General features: G+C 43.2%; 1 protein-coding gene across 1 annotated transcript in view; it reads right to left on the reverse strand.

Moving 5' to 3' along the window:
* Positions 1 to 19,113, reverse strand: part of RCOR1 (REST corepressor 1) — an 84,908-nt gene that overhangs the window by 5,027 nt on the left and 60,768 nt on the right. The window contains exons 5-11 of the mRNA XM_027730859.2: positions 15,447 to 15,608; positions 12,725 to 12,843; positions 9,229 to 9,307; positions 4,447 to 4,641; positions 3,432 to 3,509; positions 2,655 to 2,712; positions 1,877 to 2,106 (exon numbers count right to left, since the gene is read on the reverse strand). Coding sequence (XP_027586660.1) covers positions 1,877 to 2,106; positions 2,655 to 2,712; positions 3,432 to 3,509; positions 4,447 to 4,641; positions 9,229 to 9,307; positions 12,725 to 12,843; positions 15,447 to 15,608 — 921 coding nt within the window. The remainder of the gene's footprint in view (positions 1 to 1,876; positions 2,107 to 2,654; positions 2,713 to 3,431; positions 3,510 to 4,446; positions 4,642 to 9,228; positions 9,308 to 12,724; positions 12,844 to 15,446; positions 15,609 to 19,113) is intronic.

Consider the following 19,113-nt stretch of genomic DNA (forward strand, 5'->3'; position numbering starts at 1 on the left):
GAGAGGTAAGGTTTGATGTGCTCAGAGAGCATGGTGGCCACTAGATATCCACTGTGGGACAGCTTTGTGTCCCTTCCATATGTGTTTTTATAAAAAACTGCAGGCTTGGTAGTTAAAATCCCCTCTATGCTGCCAGCCATGACATATCAGTTCTCCTACTGTCCAGAACAGGCCTCATCAAGACCCACAAGCCACACGGGGCTAGGCATATGTGGTCTGCCACAGCTGGCAGCTCACTGCCACCCTGCCTAGCTCCTGTCTGTCAGTTTGGTGCAGGCAGGCTCTGCCCTCATCCCCACAGTATTGCAGGGCACTGAGCTGCCTGACTGTCACAACAGCTGCTGTTTCTCCAGGCTTTGCAACCATTTCCACCAGACTGTTGTTTTGGTCTAGTTCCCACCACTCAGCACTTGTTCTGCTCCAGACTGGGCACTTTCCATCACTACTTTCGGGGATCACAACAGCTGCTCTAGCAGTAATTTTACCAGACCTTGCCATCATGCCTCCACTCTCCCTGCTCCTCCTCTGCTAACTCATTTGGGATCCTCACTGCTCCAGTACCCTCACACTTGGCCACATCAGCCCACTCCAGTTCCTGTTGCAGCCATTTTTTCCTTTGTCAGGAGAGACTCACCTGTTTTGACTTCAACTGTCAGGAACAAGGGTGTATTTGAAGCTAGGGAGAATCTCAGAGGGCTCAGAGAAGAAAAGCTCTGCATTGCCAACAGATACAACTCTACTGATGACAGGAAAAGGCAGTGACATGAGCCACCTATCTTTCAAATTGGTGGCTCTACCTCTCAATTCTGGAAGAATGGGACAATTTCACTCACACCCTCCTGAGAAGGCAAGTTTTCTGAGTTTGATTTTATTTATCTGTCATACCTTTGGATCTAGTTCCCAAATATAAGCATCTTTGAATTACATGTTATTAGGATTTGTGAAGCAGTGGAGTTCTGCTTTTTGAATGTCTCAAGGACAAGGTATGGGTGACCCACCCTTAATCAGACCAACAAAGATATACAGTACACTGAGAAGTCTTTACTCCAAAATTTGCCCTATGTTTTTGACTGTGCTTGCATTTAAAAGACATGGCTTGTGCACCAAGTTGTCTTACAAATTAGGCCAAAGGAAGTCCTTGACATTTTTAACACACAAGCCTCTACTGGGGTTTTTCTTTGCAAGATCGTGTTGATACTACATTTTTGTAACTCACTTTCATATTTAAACATTCTACAGTCCCTTAGTTAACTTTAAGCATACATGGCCTTTGGAGAAGTGTTAACTCCATGAAGATCCATCATGGAGATGCTGTTTCTAAAATGTCTGTCTTCACAGAAACTGTCATAAAAATCATGGAAACTTTGTCTTTAGGTAATTCCAGAGTGAAGAGTTTCACACACTCATCTTGTTTTATAGCTTTCTTCCCTCGAGTGAAGCCACTCAATCATAAAAAATGAAAGAGCAAGTTTTGGCTCAGAAGACTGTAGGGTCCCACAAAGCCAAACCCAGAACAGTTGGGAGAACTGAGTACAGGGAAAACATCCAAGTGAGATAAAGACGTATGGGGTTTCAGCAGCAAGAGGCATTAAAATCTCCTTGTTCTGATGAGATACAGATACTGTCAGAGGGCTGCAAACCAACTGTTCTCTTTCTGCTTTCGTACATGCCTGGAATTCCCAATTCCCAAAATCAGTACTGGAACGTGTATATCCAGAGGAAGTGAAATATGCTCAGATTGAAGACTGTAAAAAATTTGCAAAGACTGTGTGTGTATATATGTATATATATATATATACACACACATATATACACACACATCTATCCGAACTGAGCTCAGATCAGGAATTTTATGTTACTTTTAAACTGGATTTACCTCATCTTCCTCTTCAGACATCTTAGTGGAATTATCAGGGGATTTTACAGGCTTCTGGCTATTGGTTCCATTTGTCTCCTCTTTGCCGTGCTCTGCCTCCCACTCCTGTAGGACTTCATCTATGTTGAAACGACGTCGATAATTTACAAAAAAGTTTTTCACTTGCACCACAGATTTGTTTCCAATCACATCAGAGATTGCCTGAAAGTCTCGGCCGTATTTTCTGATTGCTGGAAGCGACAAAAAGAAAACCAAAAGCAATGTGTTATTTCCACTAAGACCACAAATCAGGCTCAAGTCACAGCATAAGGATCCAAAGCTGAACCTCTGTCAAGGTTTCAAGCCTTTTTCAGATTAATCCAGGAAAAAAGAAGTCTAAATGGGGCAAGAGACACAGCTAAGACCAGCCCTGGAGAAGAGAAGAAAATAAAGGTTTAGTAAAAGATGGGCAGAGTCAAATCTACAAGACCTGTGTAAATCTGCCTGTACTGCTTGAAAAGTTACACAAGAAAACAGCATAGCAGTGATTCCAGCAGAGTTTCATTTTCTGAAAGCTTAGACAAGCAGACATTATTTGCAAATATTCATATGATGAAACTTATACTGCCCAGGGAGAGGAAGGGGGAATATTTTTGCCTTGTTCAAATACATTCTTGGTGCATTAGTACACAGCGACGTCAAAATCCTTCTTTAGCTACTGAAAGGAAACTCAGCCCTGAAATACAGCAAAGTTTTGACCATCAACAATTGAAGTACAAATAAACTTGCAGTGCCATACCTTGCACAGCAAGAAGCTGCTCATCTGTGGTCCAACGTGCATTAAATTTCTGGACGACCTAGACAGTAAAAAAAAAATAAAAATTAGGTAACTTCATTTATGTACCTTCACTTGTATCTGAGCTCTTAAAAACCCCTCAAAAGTGCAAAAAAGAATTGTTAGTCAAAGTATATCATTCCTTTAGTAGCAATGACATTTTCAGCATAAAGAACTGCATATGGCATCCATTCAGTTAACTGTGACATACACTGTGCCTGTAAGTCATGGTAACAAAAGAAGATAGGGAAGGGTCTGAGCAGATAACTAAGAGCCACACTCTTCCAAAGCACCTACTTGTTTTTATCACAGACATCTTCTGTAATCTGGGCCAAATTACTTCCAGCATGAGGTACCAGCATTGGAGGGAGCACAGAGAAAGCCCCAAGTGCCCAAAGAAAGATGGACCATTAATATCCTCTCCCACATTTCTCAGCATTTAGAGCAAAACAACCACCTCTCACAAGGGCATATAGATATAGCACTGACAAATCATGATCTATCTGGGATACCCGTACTTCTGTTAGAAGCAACTTTCACAAGTTTCAACTTAAACACTGCTTCTTACTTTCTTCTCATCTCCCATTTCCATTACACATCAGTGAATATGGTAAAGGACCTGAGTCACATTGACAACCAATAGGACATTGGTCCTACTTTACTGGAAACCACTAGCCATGGTATGTAAACACAGATTAGCATTTATCTTCACAATAAACAAGGGTCAGAAAACAATCTTACCTCCGGAAGTCTGTATTGTTCTATACCACCTTCAAGTTTTTCTTTGAGCGCGCTGTTTGTCTGTTTGATATTCTGAATCTGAAAAGAAAGTTTCATTCCTTTAAAATGGATTAAAACATATCTTTGGACAAGCCTTTTTTCTAGCAGCCTCAGCAGGAACCCCACAAGCTCAGCCTTTCCAAAAGGAAGTGTGTGGAATGCAGGAGCAGCTGGTGAATCAGGAGACCCCATTTAATTTATTCTCTGCTGTTTGCAAGTTATTTGGAGCACGAACCGCCCCAACTTTGAGGTCTGTATAAAGACCAGTATGAGAAGAAAGACCCCGTTTGCAGCAAGTAAAGAATCAAAGACTGCTAGAGAGCTTCACTTCTCCCAGAGTGCCAAAAAAAGGCTTCAGGCCATAATACCAGTTCTATAAAGTTTAATAAAGAGCTTGAGACAGATCTCTGCTTTAGAAAGAACAAAAATGCTCAGATCTAGGCAACAGACTCATGTAGTAAACCTGTCTTTAATCACAGATATTTGAAAAACATTTGTTTAAAAGGCAGATCCACGAGGGAAGCAAAAGGTATACAGGAAAGTTTGTATGATGCCTGTTTAAGAAAGACTAAACCATATCTGCCTCTTCTAAAAGTACCATATGAAAAAGCAAAGGAAACCAGCTGCTGCAGATGGAAATCGGATACTGCTGAAACTAATGTCACCTGAGGAAAGTTCACAGTTAAAACCAAAGGAACTCTGAACTGCAAGAAACAGCAAGCGCCAACAAGTGTTCCTTCAAGTCCCCGCTGTGAACTTCTCCTTGCTTTTAGGTATAAAATAGGCTTGCCTAAAGAACTACAACATGAGATGTAAAACCCAGGGCTGCATTAGTTCAGAGCACAGAACTAGCAGCTTGTCAACTAAGCCACATAACAATACACATCATCACTGCCAAGCCACAAATTCCCGCCAGCTTCACAGACTGAAACAGGCCTTACCACCAAAACCAGCCCATCCATACCCCAATCCATACCTGTCGTTTGATTGAGACTAATTCCATGTCCAGTTGTCTGAGTACAGTGGTAGCAGCTGTTGCATTGGCAGAAACAGCCTCCACATCTTCCTGGGAAAGGAACATTCCTTTGGGAGGTTTCCTCTTTGCTCTGTTTTTGGCCTGCGTACTGTGCTTCTCCTTCTTCACCTGAGGGACAGTTTCAGCAGGTGGCACCTGGCAGAGAGCAGTCATTTTATAAAACTAGATGATCTTTAAAGGTCCCTTCCAGCTCAAACCATCCTATGATTCTATGACTTTTAGCCATCAAAGACTGGAGAACAACAAAGCTACTTTGCAGACAGGAAGACATTTTTTGCTTTAAGTGGCGTGTCATACAAACACTGTCTTGTACAAATCTCTCCTTTCTTCTAGGCAGCTTTCAGTATTTACAGAGATACTGATTGTCATCTCTGCCCATTCTCATTTTGGGAGGCAGATGCACAATTTTGCAGCAGTTAAATGTTCTCCTTATTTTGAAACCTCCAAAACCTCTCTTCTTGCTTTCATCACCAGGCCTGAAGACACCATTTTAACTGAACTCCAGAATGAAACAAAGTGGAGTCTGCAGACAGGGGAAGAACACAACTAGAACAGTTTACCGAGATTTGTATTATTACAAGTCAGACAGGAAAAGGAATAAATTTATTTAAAGGCGAAGGATAAAGGAGTGAGATGACTACAGAGTAATTCTTAGATTGTTACACCATTCATTGGAAGACAAGTTTTCTTGCATAGCACTTGTATATCAACTGTTCCATTAAACTGATGCAGTTTTGCCTAAAATAAAATTTAAGTCTGTTTTGGAAAAACAAGTATTTCACAGACCACTTATTATTTTTATCCCTTACATTTAAAGCAAAGAATTTAGCACACACCTCTAACAGAGAGATTAGCCAGGACACTACACTACACATCCTTCAAGAGCACATCTGATTCTAAAAACCAAAACCATTTCTTCCAGAAGTTATTTTCAACATGCAACTCATAACTAAGATTTACTACCCAGTGACTGGAGCCTGGCCAAGAACACAGAACAGAAGAAGGGTGGCAGGGAGAGAAAAAGCAGAGAGGGGAGGCTGAATACTCTACTTGATCACTGCCAGCTTTAAACACATTGGCTTCATTTAGAGTTATTGTTCCCCTCCTAATTTGCAGCTACATGCAGTTTCTACAGAGTTTGTGACATTTGCTCATTAGTGAACATTAAATGCTCACATTTGAAGCCACACAAGGCTGAGGACCAACCCCACATAAGCATGAGGTTCTGACTCCCAAAGTCCAGAGGACTCCTCCACAGATGTCAGCAGACAAAAGCTTGCACCCTCTTCATGGGCACAACGGCCAGAACCACGTTAACAGCAGTAATGTGGACAATTGCCTGTTCTCAACCTTTTTCTTCCATCGATTAGCGCAAAGTATTCCATGAGATACGATGCCAAAGGCAAGCCCAGAAGCAAGAGGTAACTATTGCTATGGCAGGATGGATACTCCTATTTCTTTTTGCAGAAGGGAGTGGTGAGCAGGGGAAAGCAAAGTGGTTTAGCTACGAGCAAGTGAGGTAAGCTCTGTACCCTGCTTCAGAAGTGAGCACTTTGATAACTGAGCCAGGTAAATTATTCAGCATGGATAGGCATTTCAGATCTACTCCTATTTCATTTGCATACACAATTTCACAGGACCACACAGCAATAACTCACTACAGGTTCAGGCTCTGGGTTGACCAACATGCAATTCCCACAGTGCAAACACCCTAGAAGCCTCAACATTAAGGAAAAATGAAAGCATTTTTAAATGACTGTTTTACACAGTTCAAAAAATGCAAAACTCTTTTGTGTTGGGGACAAGAAGCCAGAGCTCCAGCAGAACAGTTTTTGATGGCTCCAAATGCCTCTAGGATCCAGCAAAAATTTGAATATCTACTCTTTCTTGGAAACTCTTGCTTTCCTGGCCACACACATCCCTCTTTAGAATTAAATAAAGTAATGAAAACCAGAAAGAATTAAAATGCAGGGATTTAACAGTGCTCCTCTGTTTATTTAGGTATTGCCACTGCTATCCAGTGCACTTCAGTCTTACAAACCCCTTAATACAAAGTTCCCTTCCTCAGATTTCACTCTGGGAGAAGAAAAGACCAAGTTATCTCAAGCCATGTAAAAGCAGAGGATGAAATGGGAGGCATTTCCAGGAACAGGGAAGATATGGAGAAAGCAGCTCTAGGTCATGACCTCAGTATTACAGAGTTACTATCTGAGGAAATCCGAACAGTTGCACTAACACTGAAAGTAAAAAGGGAAGATTCCTCCTCCAGTGATCCCCAAAAGAGGAAACAGATGAGAGATTTCAGATACTCTGAGAAATCCCAGTATTACTGGGCAAGTCAGATAGTAACCAACATGTCTCAGAGACCCAAAAAGCATCTCTGAGCGGTTGGGACAAGGAGGTTCTTTACGGTAAGAGTCCTGAGCTGCTGACACATCACCAGCCCTGCACATCTAACCATGTCATTAAAAGAAACACAATGATCAAGAACGACCTTATTGCCCCCTCCTGGATACCTGCTCTCTCTCAAGGCATTTCCATCAGCCCCAGGTGCAGGTACTGTAAAATCAGAATCATAAAATCATTGTTGGAAAGATTGTTGGAAAAGTTGGAAAAGACCTCCAGGATCTTCAAGTCAAACCTTTGACCGAACACTACCATGACAACTAAACCATAACACTACGAGCCACATTCACTCGTTTCTCCAACACCTCCAGGGCTGGTGACTCCACTACCTCCCTGGGCAACCCATTTCAACGCTTAACAACCCTTTCAGTGAAAAAATTCTTCCTGATGTCCAGCCTGAACCTCCCCTGGCACAGCTTAAGGCCGTGCCCTCTTGTCCTGTCATTAGTTGCCTGGGAGAAGAGGCCAACCCCCATCCTGCTACAACCTCCTTTCAGGTAGTTGTAGAGAGTGATAAGGTCTCCCACAAGCCTCCCCTTCTCCAGGCTAAACAACCCCAGCTAAACTCTTAACAGGCTGTGAAAGCTGTTGGCTTCATTTTGCCCTCCAGTACAATCCCTGACCAGAAGAGCCCCCACCAGGCTGCCTGACACTGCACCCACAGCCAGACTGCACATGCTGCATGAGTTTCAGCTCAGCAGGAGTGCCATGGCCTGCATCAGTGTGACAGGGAGGGCACACAGCCTCCTCCCGCACAATATTTTCTACAAAAATGCCTTGATGGTAACTATTAGACATCTGATCTGGTTTGGCCTTACAACAGAAAGTTGGTAAAGAACTACCTTTCCCTCTTCTGCAGCCAATTCAGGGCATGTCAGCATTGGTAGGGAAGGAAGCAATAACAGAGGGGATTGAAGGGAGCTCTTTTACAGATGCAAGCTTTCGAAGAGCTTACAAAGAAATCTAAACTTGAAAATTTATTAAAATATTGGGAAATAGGACAACACTATTATTTACAAGACACTAGAGAGCTGCAGTATGCAGCTGCAACTTAGCCAAGTGAGAACCCTTCCTGTTTGGCTGTTGCTGAAGCTTCTGCAGTTTCTTGTAAGGATGAATGCAAATGGCTTCACATCCACTCTGCTCCTAGACAGACATCAAGGGTGCTGGTCCTTTCAGTGGAAGCAACAGTTAGGCTTTTCTGGAAAGTCTAGAGAGCACCCTGGCACAGGCAAAGAACAGATGGGAATGTTGCAATTTTTCAGTTATTTCCATTAAAAATAATTTGTTGGAGGAATTAATCTCTCTGACAGTGGCTGACAAAACAGCTGCTCTAGGACTTTGTTTTTGCCTCAGTTAGATCAGCTTTTTAAATATTTCTAGTGGATTTTCCCGACATATAACCTTTAAAGGAATTTAAAAAAGGAAATAGAATGTCCGTGGGAGAGAAATTAGGCTACAAGAAATCAGGAAAGGGAACTACTTCAAGGAGAGATGGCCTTAGGGTAAGCATCTTTCTCACTCATGCATACAACCCACGCTGCAGCTGAAAGGCAAGGTGCTTTCATTTAGTAGCAGATAACCTGCAGGTTACAGACATGAAGTATATGCTTTCTGGTTAAGCATCACAGACTAGGTTTTCAAAACTGTTATATCTGTGTGGCTATTTTCATCCAGAACTCTATGCCCACTTCAACTACTTCATTTTAAGTGAGATGCAAGTACTGCACTTCAAGTAGACAAAATATTCTGCACATAACAGGTCAAGGCCCCTCTGCCACACAAAATGAACTGGTTACAAAAACCTTCTCCTTTTCACCAATGGAGTTACAATCCTGGTGCAACTGAAATCCTCAGAACTACTGCTGGGAATTTCAGTACATCAGGAATTTACCTCAGAATCTAAGCTGTAGATAAACACGCTCTTGATGGTCTACCTAGAACAAAAGGCTGTCTTCTCCCCTTCCAAGCCATCTTAATGGGGAGATGTGCTTCTACTCCATCTCCACGCAGTTAGGTTGATTTAAACCATCACTGAAGGTGGTTTAAGCTAACACACCCGAAGAGAGAATCAAAGAGACTAGAACAATCACAGACTACATAATCATGGGACGGTAAAGTCTGAAATTTTCCCAGTTCCATCCATAATAACTTATCTAAACTTGTCTTGATCTAAGAATAATTCTGAAGACAATTCTTTTCTTGTATGACAACTATACAAAGCACAAAAAGAAAATTACATACTGTCAGCTTCTACATGAAGTAGCTAGTAAGTAAACACTTTCATTTGTACAGAAATAAGAAAAAGAATTATACCTCCTTTTTGCTCTCCTTGTTTTGTTCAACTTCAATGTCAATTGGGTTATTTCCATTTGCTTCCTCCATTTCATCCTCACTGGAAGATAAAAGCAAACAGTACTGTCTTAGTTTGTGAGACTCTCTTTTTCTATAAATAGCATGCTAAAACAAATGCATGGATGCAATATCAAGTCCAACAGCTTTCCATAGTTTTATTCCCAGGATGTGGGGGTTTTTAGAGGATTGCAGGTATGTTTCGGTTTCTTTGGCTTTGGTTTAAGTCAATAAATTCTTAACTGTGAAGACAGTACATACAGGATAACTTCTCAGTAGTGTACTTGGGCAAAGTAAGTCTGCACAGAGATATGAAATTAATTCCACAAGTTATCTTTTAAAGAACACAGGACACTGAGCATTTTAACTTTAGGCAAACTGACAGAAAGAAGACTGAGAAATACAGCAAGTAGCTAAAACTTGGATTTCATAGAACTCCTTAACATTTTGCAAAACAGACAGGCACAAGATGAGCTCCCTCAAGAACAAGCATAAAAAATGTTTGGTTGTTTTGTTTTTTCTTCAGTGACAGCTTTACATTTTATTTTCCCTTGAAAAAGAAAAAGACTATCAGTTAGAGAATAATAATAGGCATGAAATTGGGGCCATATTGAAAGTGACCCTGCCACACCTGTCCAGTTTAGCTTCATTGGAATTTTAATCAGACATTAAATCAAATGTATTTCCACCATTTAGAATTTTTGTACTGTACACAACTAAAGTTAATTGCACCATTTGAGATGATGCCCAGAAACAGAAGAAATAAACTGATCTAATTCAAGCTTTTTACTTTTTTTTTTTTTTTAATCAAAAAAATTAACCTATTTTGTCAAGTCAAACTTTACAGCCTGGGCTGAGGAACCATCAGCTGGTGCAGGTATGCCACAGCTTCAGTGCAGGGCAGAGCTGTACGACAGTGCTGGAGCCAACAGGGTACTGCTCGTGGCTGGCTCCCTGCTGCAGCCACATCTCAAGGAGGAACGGACTGCCAGGTGGCTTGGGCTGGTATCCCTCTCCACAAGAGCAGTCACTTGTTCAAGCCACTTCTGCTCTCCCAAGCTGCCTGGCTCACCAGCTGATTCACAGGGCATTTAGTCTGAGTAATCACGATTCCAGGGAATAAACTCCCAAGCATCCCCTCCCAGAGCTGAACACACAAAGCCCCTCACACACTACTAAGAACGGCTACTGAAAACCTGGTTCTAAATGCACTGGGAGTTATTTTAGCAACAACCTGAGGAGCTGGGGAATTTCCCTGCCTAGCCACAGAAGAGATACAGAGGTATTCGAGTGAGATACCTCAGACTGCCTCTTCTCTTAACCCTATCTCTGAAAGAACTTCCTTGTGTTCTCACCTAGGTTCAGATTTCAGCCTTTCTACAACAGTCAAGTCCCACAGCCTTTGCTGTGCTGATAGTTTGATCCTGTATTCTAGCATGTTCTCTAGACATGAGCTAGACCAAAACCCACCCACTCATTTCTGTAGTTTTAGACACTGATCACTATAACCAAAGAGCACTTCTGCAGTTCTGCCAGCACCAAATGGCACGGTACAACCTGAAAATCCGGGCACCCTGAACTCACCCAGTGTGGATTCCACACCCCACATGGCTGCACTGACAAATCCTTTGGGGGTGTAGGGTTTGACTATTTTATGTAATGGAGGGGAAGAATGGAAATCAAAAATCAAGCTGATGGCCTTGTGCTTAGCTTGCTACAGATGTAAACCAAATATGCATTTCCAATCCAGCTGCCTTCCTCAAAAGTTACAAAATTGCAGCACGTGACAGCCCATACAGTTCTTTCCCAATCACCAGATGGTCTGAGGTGCTGCTTTTCCTACCAAACAGGCATAGGTACCTGAGAGGTGCATTTCCAAACTGCAGTAATTTCATTTATGAGCACAGAACAAAAATAGAGGAGGTAGTATGAAAAGACCCCAAAATTACATAGTAGGAGACAAACAAATACTCCTTATAAAAGATTCCATGCCCCCCATAAATTAGTAGGAAAACTAAAACCAAATCAAACCAAAATAAATAAATAAATAAACCCCATCAGGATGGGGAGAAGAAAAATAGACAGCCTTTGCAGAGAAAAGAAAGGAACAGAGTGGAAAAAGAGACTCAAGTCAAAGAAAGCCAACCAAATACTGGACAAGTTGGCTGGCAGTATTCTCCCTGGCCCTGCCTGTTAAGCAAGTATTGTTGACCTAATGGAGAGATGGGAGAGGTTGAGTGAGTCATTGGTGTAGAACAGCTCAACCCTAGAAACATGTTTCTTCCCCCTTCCCAAACAGAGCTTGCTCATATGCACTGGAGCCAGCAAAGAGCTCCTTGGGAAGTGCAGCAACTCCTTTGAGGGAAAAACTTTTGCAGAATTGTGCCCGATTATATTAGAAGTCTTCCAAAGCCAGGAACAACTCAAGTTTGGTCTGCAAAGACATTAACTGCATTTTAGAGCAGGTTGAGAAGGTACTTGCATCAAGCAGATGGAGTTGCTGCTGTTCAGAGGGGTTACTTTCCCCACAGACACGTGAGGTCTCTGCATTTCTGAGGCTCTGTCAGCTCCAGAACTAGGCAAAGTCACCGAGTGGCAGTTCCAACTGTACAGGTATTTATAGCAATACACACAAGGCCACTGGCTGCTTTACCTTCGAGGGCTTCCATGGTTACCCAGGAGGGTGAACTTGCAGAAAAAGCAGGAGTCAAGTTCATCTGCTAAACCTCAGTAGCTAGTGACCTCCGGAACACCACCAGCCTCACTCAGATCCTAATGCACCCAGCACTCCTTGGGCTACCTCTGCCAGAGAGCTCATCCTGAGTTGCCCTCTGCTACCCTCTTCTCAGTCACTCAAAAACAGAGCCTTAACTTCACCTTTCTTAGGGAACAGCTTGGCCTGACAGCCTTACACTGGTCACAGTTTTCTAAGAGGCAGGGGAGGGTCTGTGTGCATACACACACAGGAGAGAGGTCCTGCACTGGAGCCTGTTCCCTGTATCAGGTGCACATTCTCACTCTGCTGAGCATCACAGAGAGGAAATAAAGGCAGATTTCTAGCTCTTTCATTACTTCCTTTTACCATCCTGCTTATCAGCTTTTCTGGCTCTGCTGACTACAGTGCCAATCAGACTGTAAACAGTTTTAATTTCATTTTCTCCACCCTCATGCAGTATCAGAGAAAAGGTTCTAGAATGGGACGGAAACCAGTGCGTTAGAGGGCAATCAGGAATCGCACAGTGTTGAAAAAGGGAGCACACCTAATTGCCAACAGATTCCTTCTGGCTTTAAGCAAAGCAAAACATGCACAGTAGGGAAGAGGGGTGTGGAAAGGTGTGGTACCAGGAAACGTTTTGGGGAAAATCCTCCATCTAGTTTCTTACAAGCTAACAGGAATCTCTGGGATAGTCTAAAGAAACCAGTGTGCAGCAATATACAGCCTTTCTGCTTGCAAACCTACCTTTCCTCACGTTCCCTTTTTTGTTTACGAGCATGACGGTCCATCACACTAGTTTTAGTCCTTGTCTTCTTCCAGGAGTAGTAAAATTTCACCAGGCTGGCTATTGATTTGTCAGGAAGCTGTAAATTAAACATGTATCCTTTTATATGTTTATATGTAAAGTATTCCCAGGAGTTCATATACAATTGGTCTGGCTTTGTCAAGGAACATCTGATCTCTCTACATTGGATTGTCTCAAAGGCTCAAGCAAGGCAGTTCTGCAGCCTTTCCAAAAATGAGCTATGGTAGAGTGTTTCAGGTTAGTGCCTACTATTTAAGACATCAAAATCTCTGAAGAGCATCTCAGCAAGCCTCCACTCACCAGCCACGTAGCTGGTTCCCTTCAGAGTAGAGGAACAGAGCAAGAGCATATCCAAAATGAGGCCTTGAAACTGAGATAACAGTTTTAAAAGCCGACACAGACACGCACGTAAACAACTGCAGGAACTGCTGAATTGCAGGCACCATCCCAAGCACATCTTTGATGTTTGGTTAAATAGGTTTATTCACACCATTCACACGATGAAGTCTATTCAAAGGCATCAACAAAGGATGTTTTCAAAAGGTGAAATGTTACTGTATGGTGAACTTACAATGCAGAAAAACACAAGTCTCAGAATTAATTTTTTTGGTCCTTTTATACTAATACCATTACCCTGTAGCTATGAATGAAAGGTCTGCCTCCAAAAAGCATAAAACTACATTACAACTAATTCTCTACTTCTGAAACACTCTGCATGGATGTTCTTACACAGGACTTTTAAAAGGTAAAAGTCCAGCCTTTCTTGCTGAATAAAACATGTTTTAGTTAAGTGTCTGATTCAGCTTGGAGGGCAGAACAGGTGGGGCTTGAAACAAAACTGTGAGCAAGAGCCAGATCTCTCTTATTCAGATACTGCAGTTTAAGTCTTCACTTGAGATAAGCCTGGTTCTCAAACTGCAGATTGACTTTAGGTTCTAATAGTGGATCTACCACTCCGGCCCACAGCTGCACACAGAAATCCATCTGTGCTGGCAAAGCACAGGTGCTGTGTCGATGTTGTGTTGCCAATAGCCACACAACAGGCTGGTATGCTGAAATTAAGAGTTCCACAGAACAAACTCAGGGACAAGGCTGTTCCTGACAAACATCCACTTGGCTACAAATCCGTGCTAAGAGTGCCAAAATATCAGAACTAGCTTCGGTAAATAACGTAACTTGCTCTTCATTCTCTGGCTTTGATGATTTCTCCCCTCAGTTCCAAACTGCATTGGTGTTAATGGGGCAGCATATATAAACCAACTACTAACATGCTCCCGAGCCATTGATTCCTGTCCCCTGCTAAACACAAAGCTTCTTGCCATTTAATTTCTTTCATGCAGGATGGCTTTCCTGGGAGCAACAGTAAAAAAGTATCATTAGCTAGGGAGCAGTGCATTAGCTTGGCATCCCTGTATTGGAATGCACTTCACTGAGGGACAGAGCCATGCTCCTGCACATAAACTGAATGGAGAATTTCTTGCTTTAGCATTTAACCAAGCAACAGGATAAGCTTTATGTTCTCTTTTTTTCCCCAGGACATTCCCCTCCCCTTTTTTTCCGCCCTATATAAAAACAGAGGAATAACGAAGCTTCACCCTTCAAGAGTTCCACAAGTCCAGACTGCCCACAGTTTGTGCAAGCCCTGTCACCTGACCGAAGGGAGTGGGAGACCCTAGGACTCCAAGAACATTTGGAAATGGACATCAGTGAAGGAACATTCAAGGAGGACATGAGGAGAACGAGCCTCTTCCTGCTCTTCCCTTTTGAAAAGGGATCTGGTGGTTTTCCTTCATCCGTGGAAGGCCAAGTCAGCTTTCACTTTTCAGCAGGATCAGCAACACAGACCTTCACATGTGCTTTTAAAGAGGTTGAACAGACAGACTGCAAGAGCCTATGCTCACTTCAGAGGGTCACAGCCAATGTAACTGGATCCTGCTGGAACACTTGAGAGGGAGGCACTTTACCGAACGAGACCAAAGAAAAAGGTCTGGTTCCCCACCCAGGTGATAAATTTGAAGACACTCTCAAGATACAATTAATAAAAGTTATTTACATCCCATCCTCTCCCTCTTTCAAAAGAAAACTGCACACTCCCCTAGCACCTCCCTTTCAGGCAGAAATCTACCCCTGAAGTTTTCAATTACAGTTTAAAACAATATCAATAGCAACCAAAATCAAAGGACTGAATGCTTGCAATGATGTATAAACCTCCACCACAGCATCCGCTGACGGCCCCAAATCACATTAAGTACAGACTTCATAGTTAAATAAAATTAATTCCTAAAAAGCAGGCTGTAAGAAAGGAGATCAACTTTGCACAGAGATGATCTTTATTGTGCGTGTGTGTGGGCACGTGTGTATAGACCATGCCTGAACTCCAGCTGAGACAAACACTATCATGGCACACAGGGGACTGAAAACTGTAATTTCCAACCAAAAAAATTGTACAAAGTCTATCCTGAACCAGTAAAGCACTTAAGGAAAACATTTCTACAGAGACTCTGGAAACAATATTATTTCTTTCTATTCATGGCAGTATTTTCCCTCTAACATCTCCTCTGGCCTCTCCCAAGAGCATTACACATGCATTCAGCACAATCAGCACTGAAGATGACAGTCCAACTGCCTGTTCTGCTTTTCCACTCCTGTGACACCACTTACCATCTGCTGGATCCTGTGAAAAGTTTTCCCATGGAAACTGAAGGCCTGTTCAAACAAGACCTTGTCTTCCACTGTCCACTCATCTGGGAACGGAGTAAAGTTTGGCAGATCTGCCAAAGACTTCTCGATGTTGTGCTTGTGCCAAAACAGCATCCCAAGGGCCTAGAAATAACAGACACCAAGGGGACAATCGTAATTGAAAATAATTGTAAAAAGAAACATGACTGGAAAATGGAGAGGGAGAGCTACAACATTTTTCTCAGGCAACACAGTAGGTATAATTTTAATTCACAGCTACATCAGATGCTTTTCTGAGAAACCTGGAATCTGACCCCCACCTGGGCTGTGAAGATCAGTCTGAAGTTTATCAAAACCACACAGGTAGTCACATAATAAGAGAGCAGCAACAGAAAGGTGGGAGAAGAAAACTGAAGAAATTACTCCAGCTTTACCCATCATGGTATGCATAGGAAAGCTAAGCAAATACTTGAGAAGTCTAGGTAAAAAACCAGTTTCTTGCCAGTGCTGAACTCTATTTCCTGACAATCAGAAGGATGGTTTAGTTGACTGGGGGTTCTTATGGTTGTTTAGGGGGTTCTTTCTGAGGAGGAGGGGTAAAAGGGTCAGAGGATGAGAGAAGAACTGGAAGAAGGAGCCTGCACAACCTTGACTTGCTGCTAAAATGTCCCTGGACCAAAGGAGGAATAAATCTCACTCATTTTGGGGGCTGCTCATTTGTTCCCTTGAGAGATGCCTCATTTCACTGCTGCAGTCTCTCATTCTCAGTTCCAAAGACAAAGTACATGTGCTGCACTTCAGCACCTGCAAACCATTCTCCTCCCGCTGCCTCCGAGACACTCACATGCAGCTCCCCCCTCCCAGGGGTGCACAGCCCCTGTGTGCTATGACACATCACTGCCTCTGGCATGCCAGCAGCCACTGCAAGTCATTTTGGGAAGGCCTGACTCTACAGAGCTAAAAACCAGCCTTTCACAATGGCTGTGAAGTGAAAGCAATCCCTAACATGCTGAGTAAAACATAAGAGTAACCTGCTCATCATATGCAAACTCAGCTCAGGTTTCACAGCCATAGTTACCCTCTTCTAGTAGTTTCGCCCTGGCTGCTCAGTGTTACAAAATCCCTCCAAATCTGGGGTTTCCCCACTGTGCTTTGCTATGCAAAAAGCAGTTCCTTTATGGGATCTTGTGCCCCTAAGATTATGCAGAGAGCATGCATATAAATGTTAGTGATATCCAAGATCTTGCCCGGACCCTACTGGCCTCTCAGTGCTTCCCAGACACCCTCTTCTCCCTTCTGCCACCATGCAGAACAAGTAGTAGTCTTGGTCGCATCAGTCACTCAAGATGTCACAGGAGCCATGCAGCCACTCTGGCAAGCATGGGGCCAAAGGAACTATTCTGCAGTCATGAAGGACTGAGTTTTCTCTCTCCTGCCATCCTTTTCAGCTTCAGACACAAGCTGTACCAAATATCCCCATGAGGAAGCAAGGGAAAAACAAGGAGCAAGACATTTTGGGAGGAGGGCAGGGTAGCATTAAATACCACTGAGATGCTAGCGAGGGCTGAGGGGGCAGCTGCTTACACAAAGACTAAAAAGGTAAACAAAAAGATTTTCCTTACAGGCTTGTTTTAGCAGCAGAGCAATATTCCTCCTCCAGACCGTGCTGCCCGAGAAGAACTCTACACTCATACACGGGTAAGTACATAGCTTTCCCAGACTCCTTTGTCCCGGGGTGTCTGACACAGGCTGGCAGGAAAACACGGCTCACAGCCAGACCTACTGTAGTGCTTCCAAAAGCCTGTGACTGCCACAGCTCAGCACAACCACCGACAGCTGTTTGCACCACCAGCTGAAGTGGGCTTGCCTTGCCGGAGCTCACTGGCCTGCAGGAGCCTGTCCTTTGCCTGCCCTCCAGCTGGCAAAGCTGCAGAGACTCCCACCAGCACAGCCCCGAGCCTCCAGCCATCATCCAACAGCAGCAGAGCCAACAGGGCACTCGGCCACAGGAAGGGGACAGAAAAGACAGAGCTGGGAGCTGCACGTGGCACAGATGTGGCCGGCTGGGCTGGACGGGAACAACGCTGGGCAGAGGAGGGCTGGCACACACCCCAGAACCCTGGCAGCTGCTCATCACTCCCTTCAACAGACTGGCACATCTTAGTTTGCAAAGGGAGGCTTTGGGCAGCGGGCACAGGTGGAAGAACGGGAATCTGCATGCAGTGACTGTCAGACAAGCCACCTGGACAGAGGTCCAAAGAGACCAGCTGTTAGGGGGATGTGTGTGTGGGAGAGGGCTGCCTTGGCCAGCAAAGCCCAGAGACGGTGGCCAATTGCTAAAGCAAGCTCTGACTGGCTTCCAGCTTGTCCACAGTCACTCAGCCAACAGCAACTCTGATGATACCTGCTGAAGACGGAGTGTCCCTTGGTGACACAACAAATCATCCTGATTTGAAAGCCTTGACACTTGTCCCTATAATACAAAATGAATACATGCCTTCCAGAGCAATAGAAGATAGATCCTCTCCAGTTATTTCCTGGAAGTGCCTAGTGTAGTTGTCTAGGAAATCCCAAAGGACCTGGGAAGCATTTTTGACTCCAGAGTATTATGTGAGAGTACTACAGTAGGAATGAGAAAATTTTTAGAAGTAGGGAATTTTTACAAGTTGCTCAGCCACTTTACATCCTGGTGTGGCAAGTCCTACAACTTCTGTACACGGAGAAGAGGAAAACAGAGAAAAAGACTTCAAGGAACGAGTGGGAGGTCTGTATTTCCAACATTAGAATGAATGCAAATTTCTGCTAGCTAAATTTAAGTTTTTCAACTGACAAGAATTCAGTTGGTTTTTTTGTTGGGGTTCTTGTTTGTTTTTTTTTTTTAAATCACAAGCTTAATTTGTATCAGTCTTTTGTATCAGTCTATACTCTCCAAACATCACTTCTCCACTAAAACAATGAAACCCATTTCTATTACTCTGAGACCATCTCTCTTGGTAAATATTACCCACAATATCCAATATTAGGGTATACCCATATCAGCTGAAGAGAGTTACCATCTTTATGTTCATTTTAAGTTCACAGCTTTTGAAGCCTTCATGTTCCTTTTATTGCTATTTTCTGCTCTTTGAAACTACAATTATCAAGTCTGATCATTCCTGGTTTTGCTGGCTATCTCAATTTCAATGTTCTTGTTCAGCAAGAAGTCTTTTTGAGCGTGAGTATCAACCACCGAAAGTCTGACTCAAAGATGACAGCAGAATCATTTAAAGAGAAGCCCTTGCCCATCCAAATCATTGGTTTCTATGCTCTGCCTGAACAATTTTATAAACTTTCAAGTTTTCATAGAATCCCTTTGTAGGGACAGTATGTGATTTGACAATTCAGTAAGTCATGAGATCCCCTGCCTTCCCTTTCTGGGCAAGTAGTAGTGCATAAGGAAACTCCAGAGAATTCAGAAAAGTTTCCCAGGCACAGATCTACTCATCTCCCCAACAAGTGTTGAAATCAATGTTAGTTAACACAGGAAAGATTAGTACACAATCTTAGACCACAGGGAGTAAAGGGGAGATCTGCTCCTCAGATCAGGATTCCCATCCCGAGGCTACAGGTACTGGCTAATGTCAGTGACAGCTGGCAAAGTCACCCACCA

This window comes from Pipra filicauda, unplaced genomic scaffold, assembly GCF_003945595.2.
Source record: "Pipra filicauda isolate LSUMZ 115617 unplaced genomic scaffold, ASM394559v2 scaffold212_size3012638_pilon, whole genome shotgun sequence".
NCBI classification, from domain to species: Eukaryota; Metazoa; Chordata; class Aves; order Passeriformes; family Pipridae; genus Pipra; species Pipra filicauda.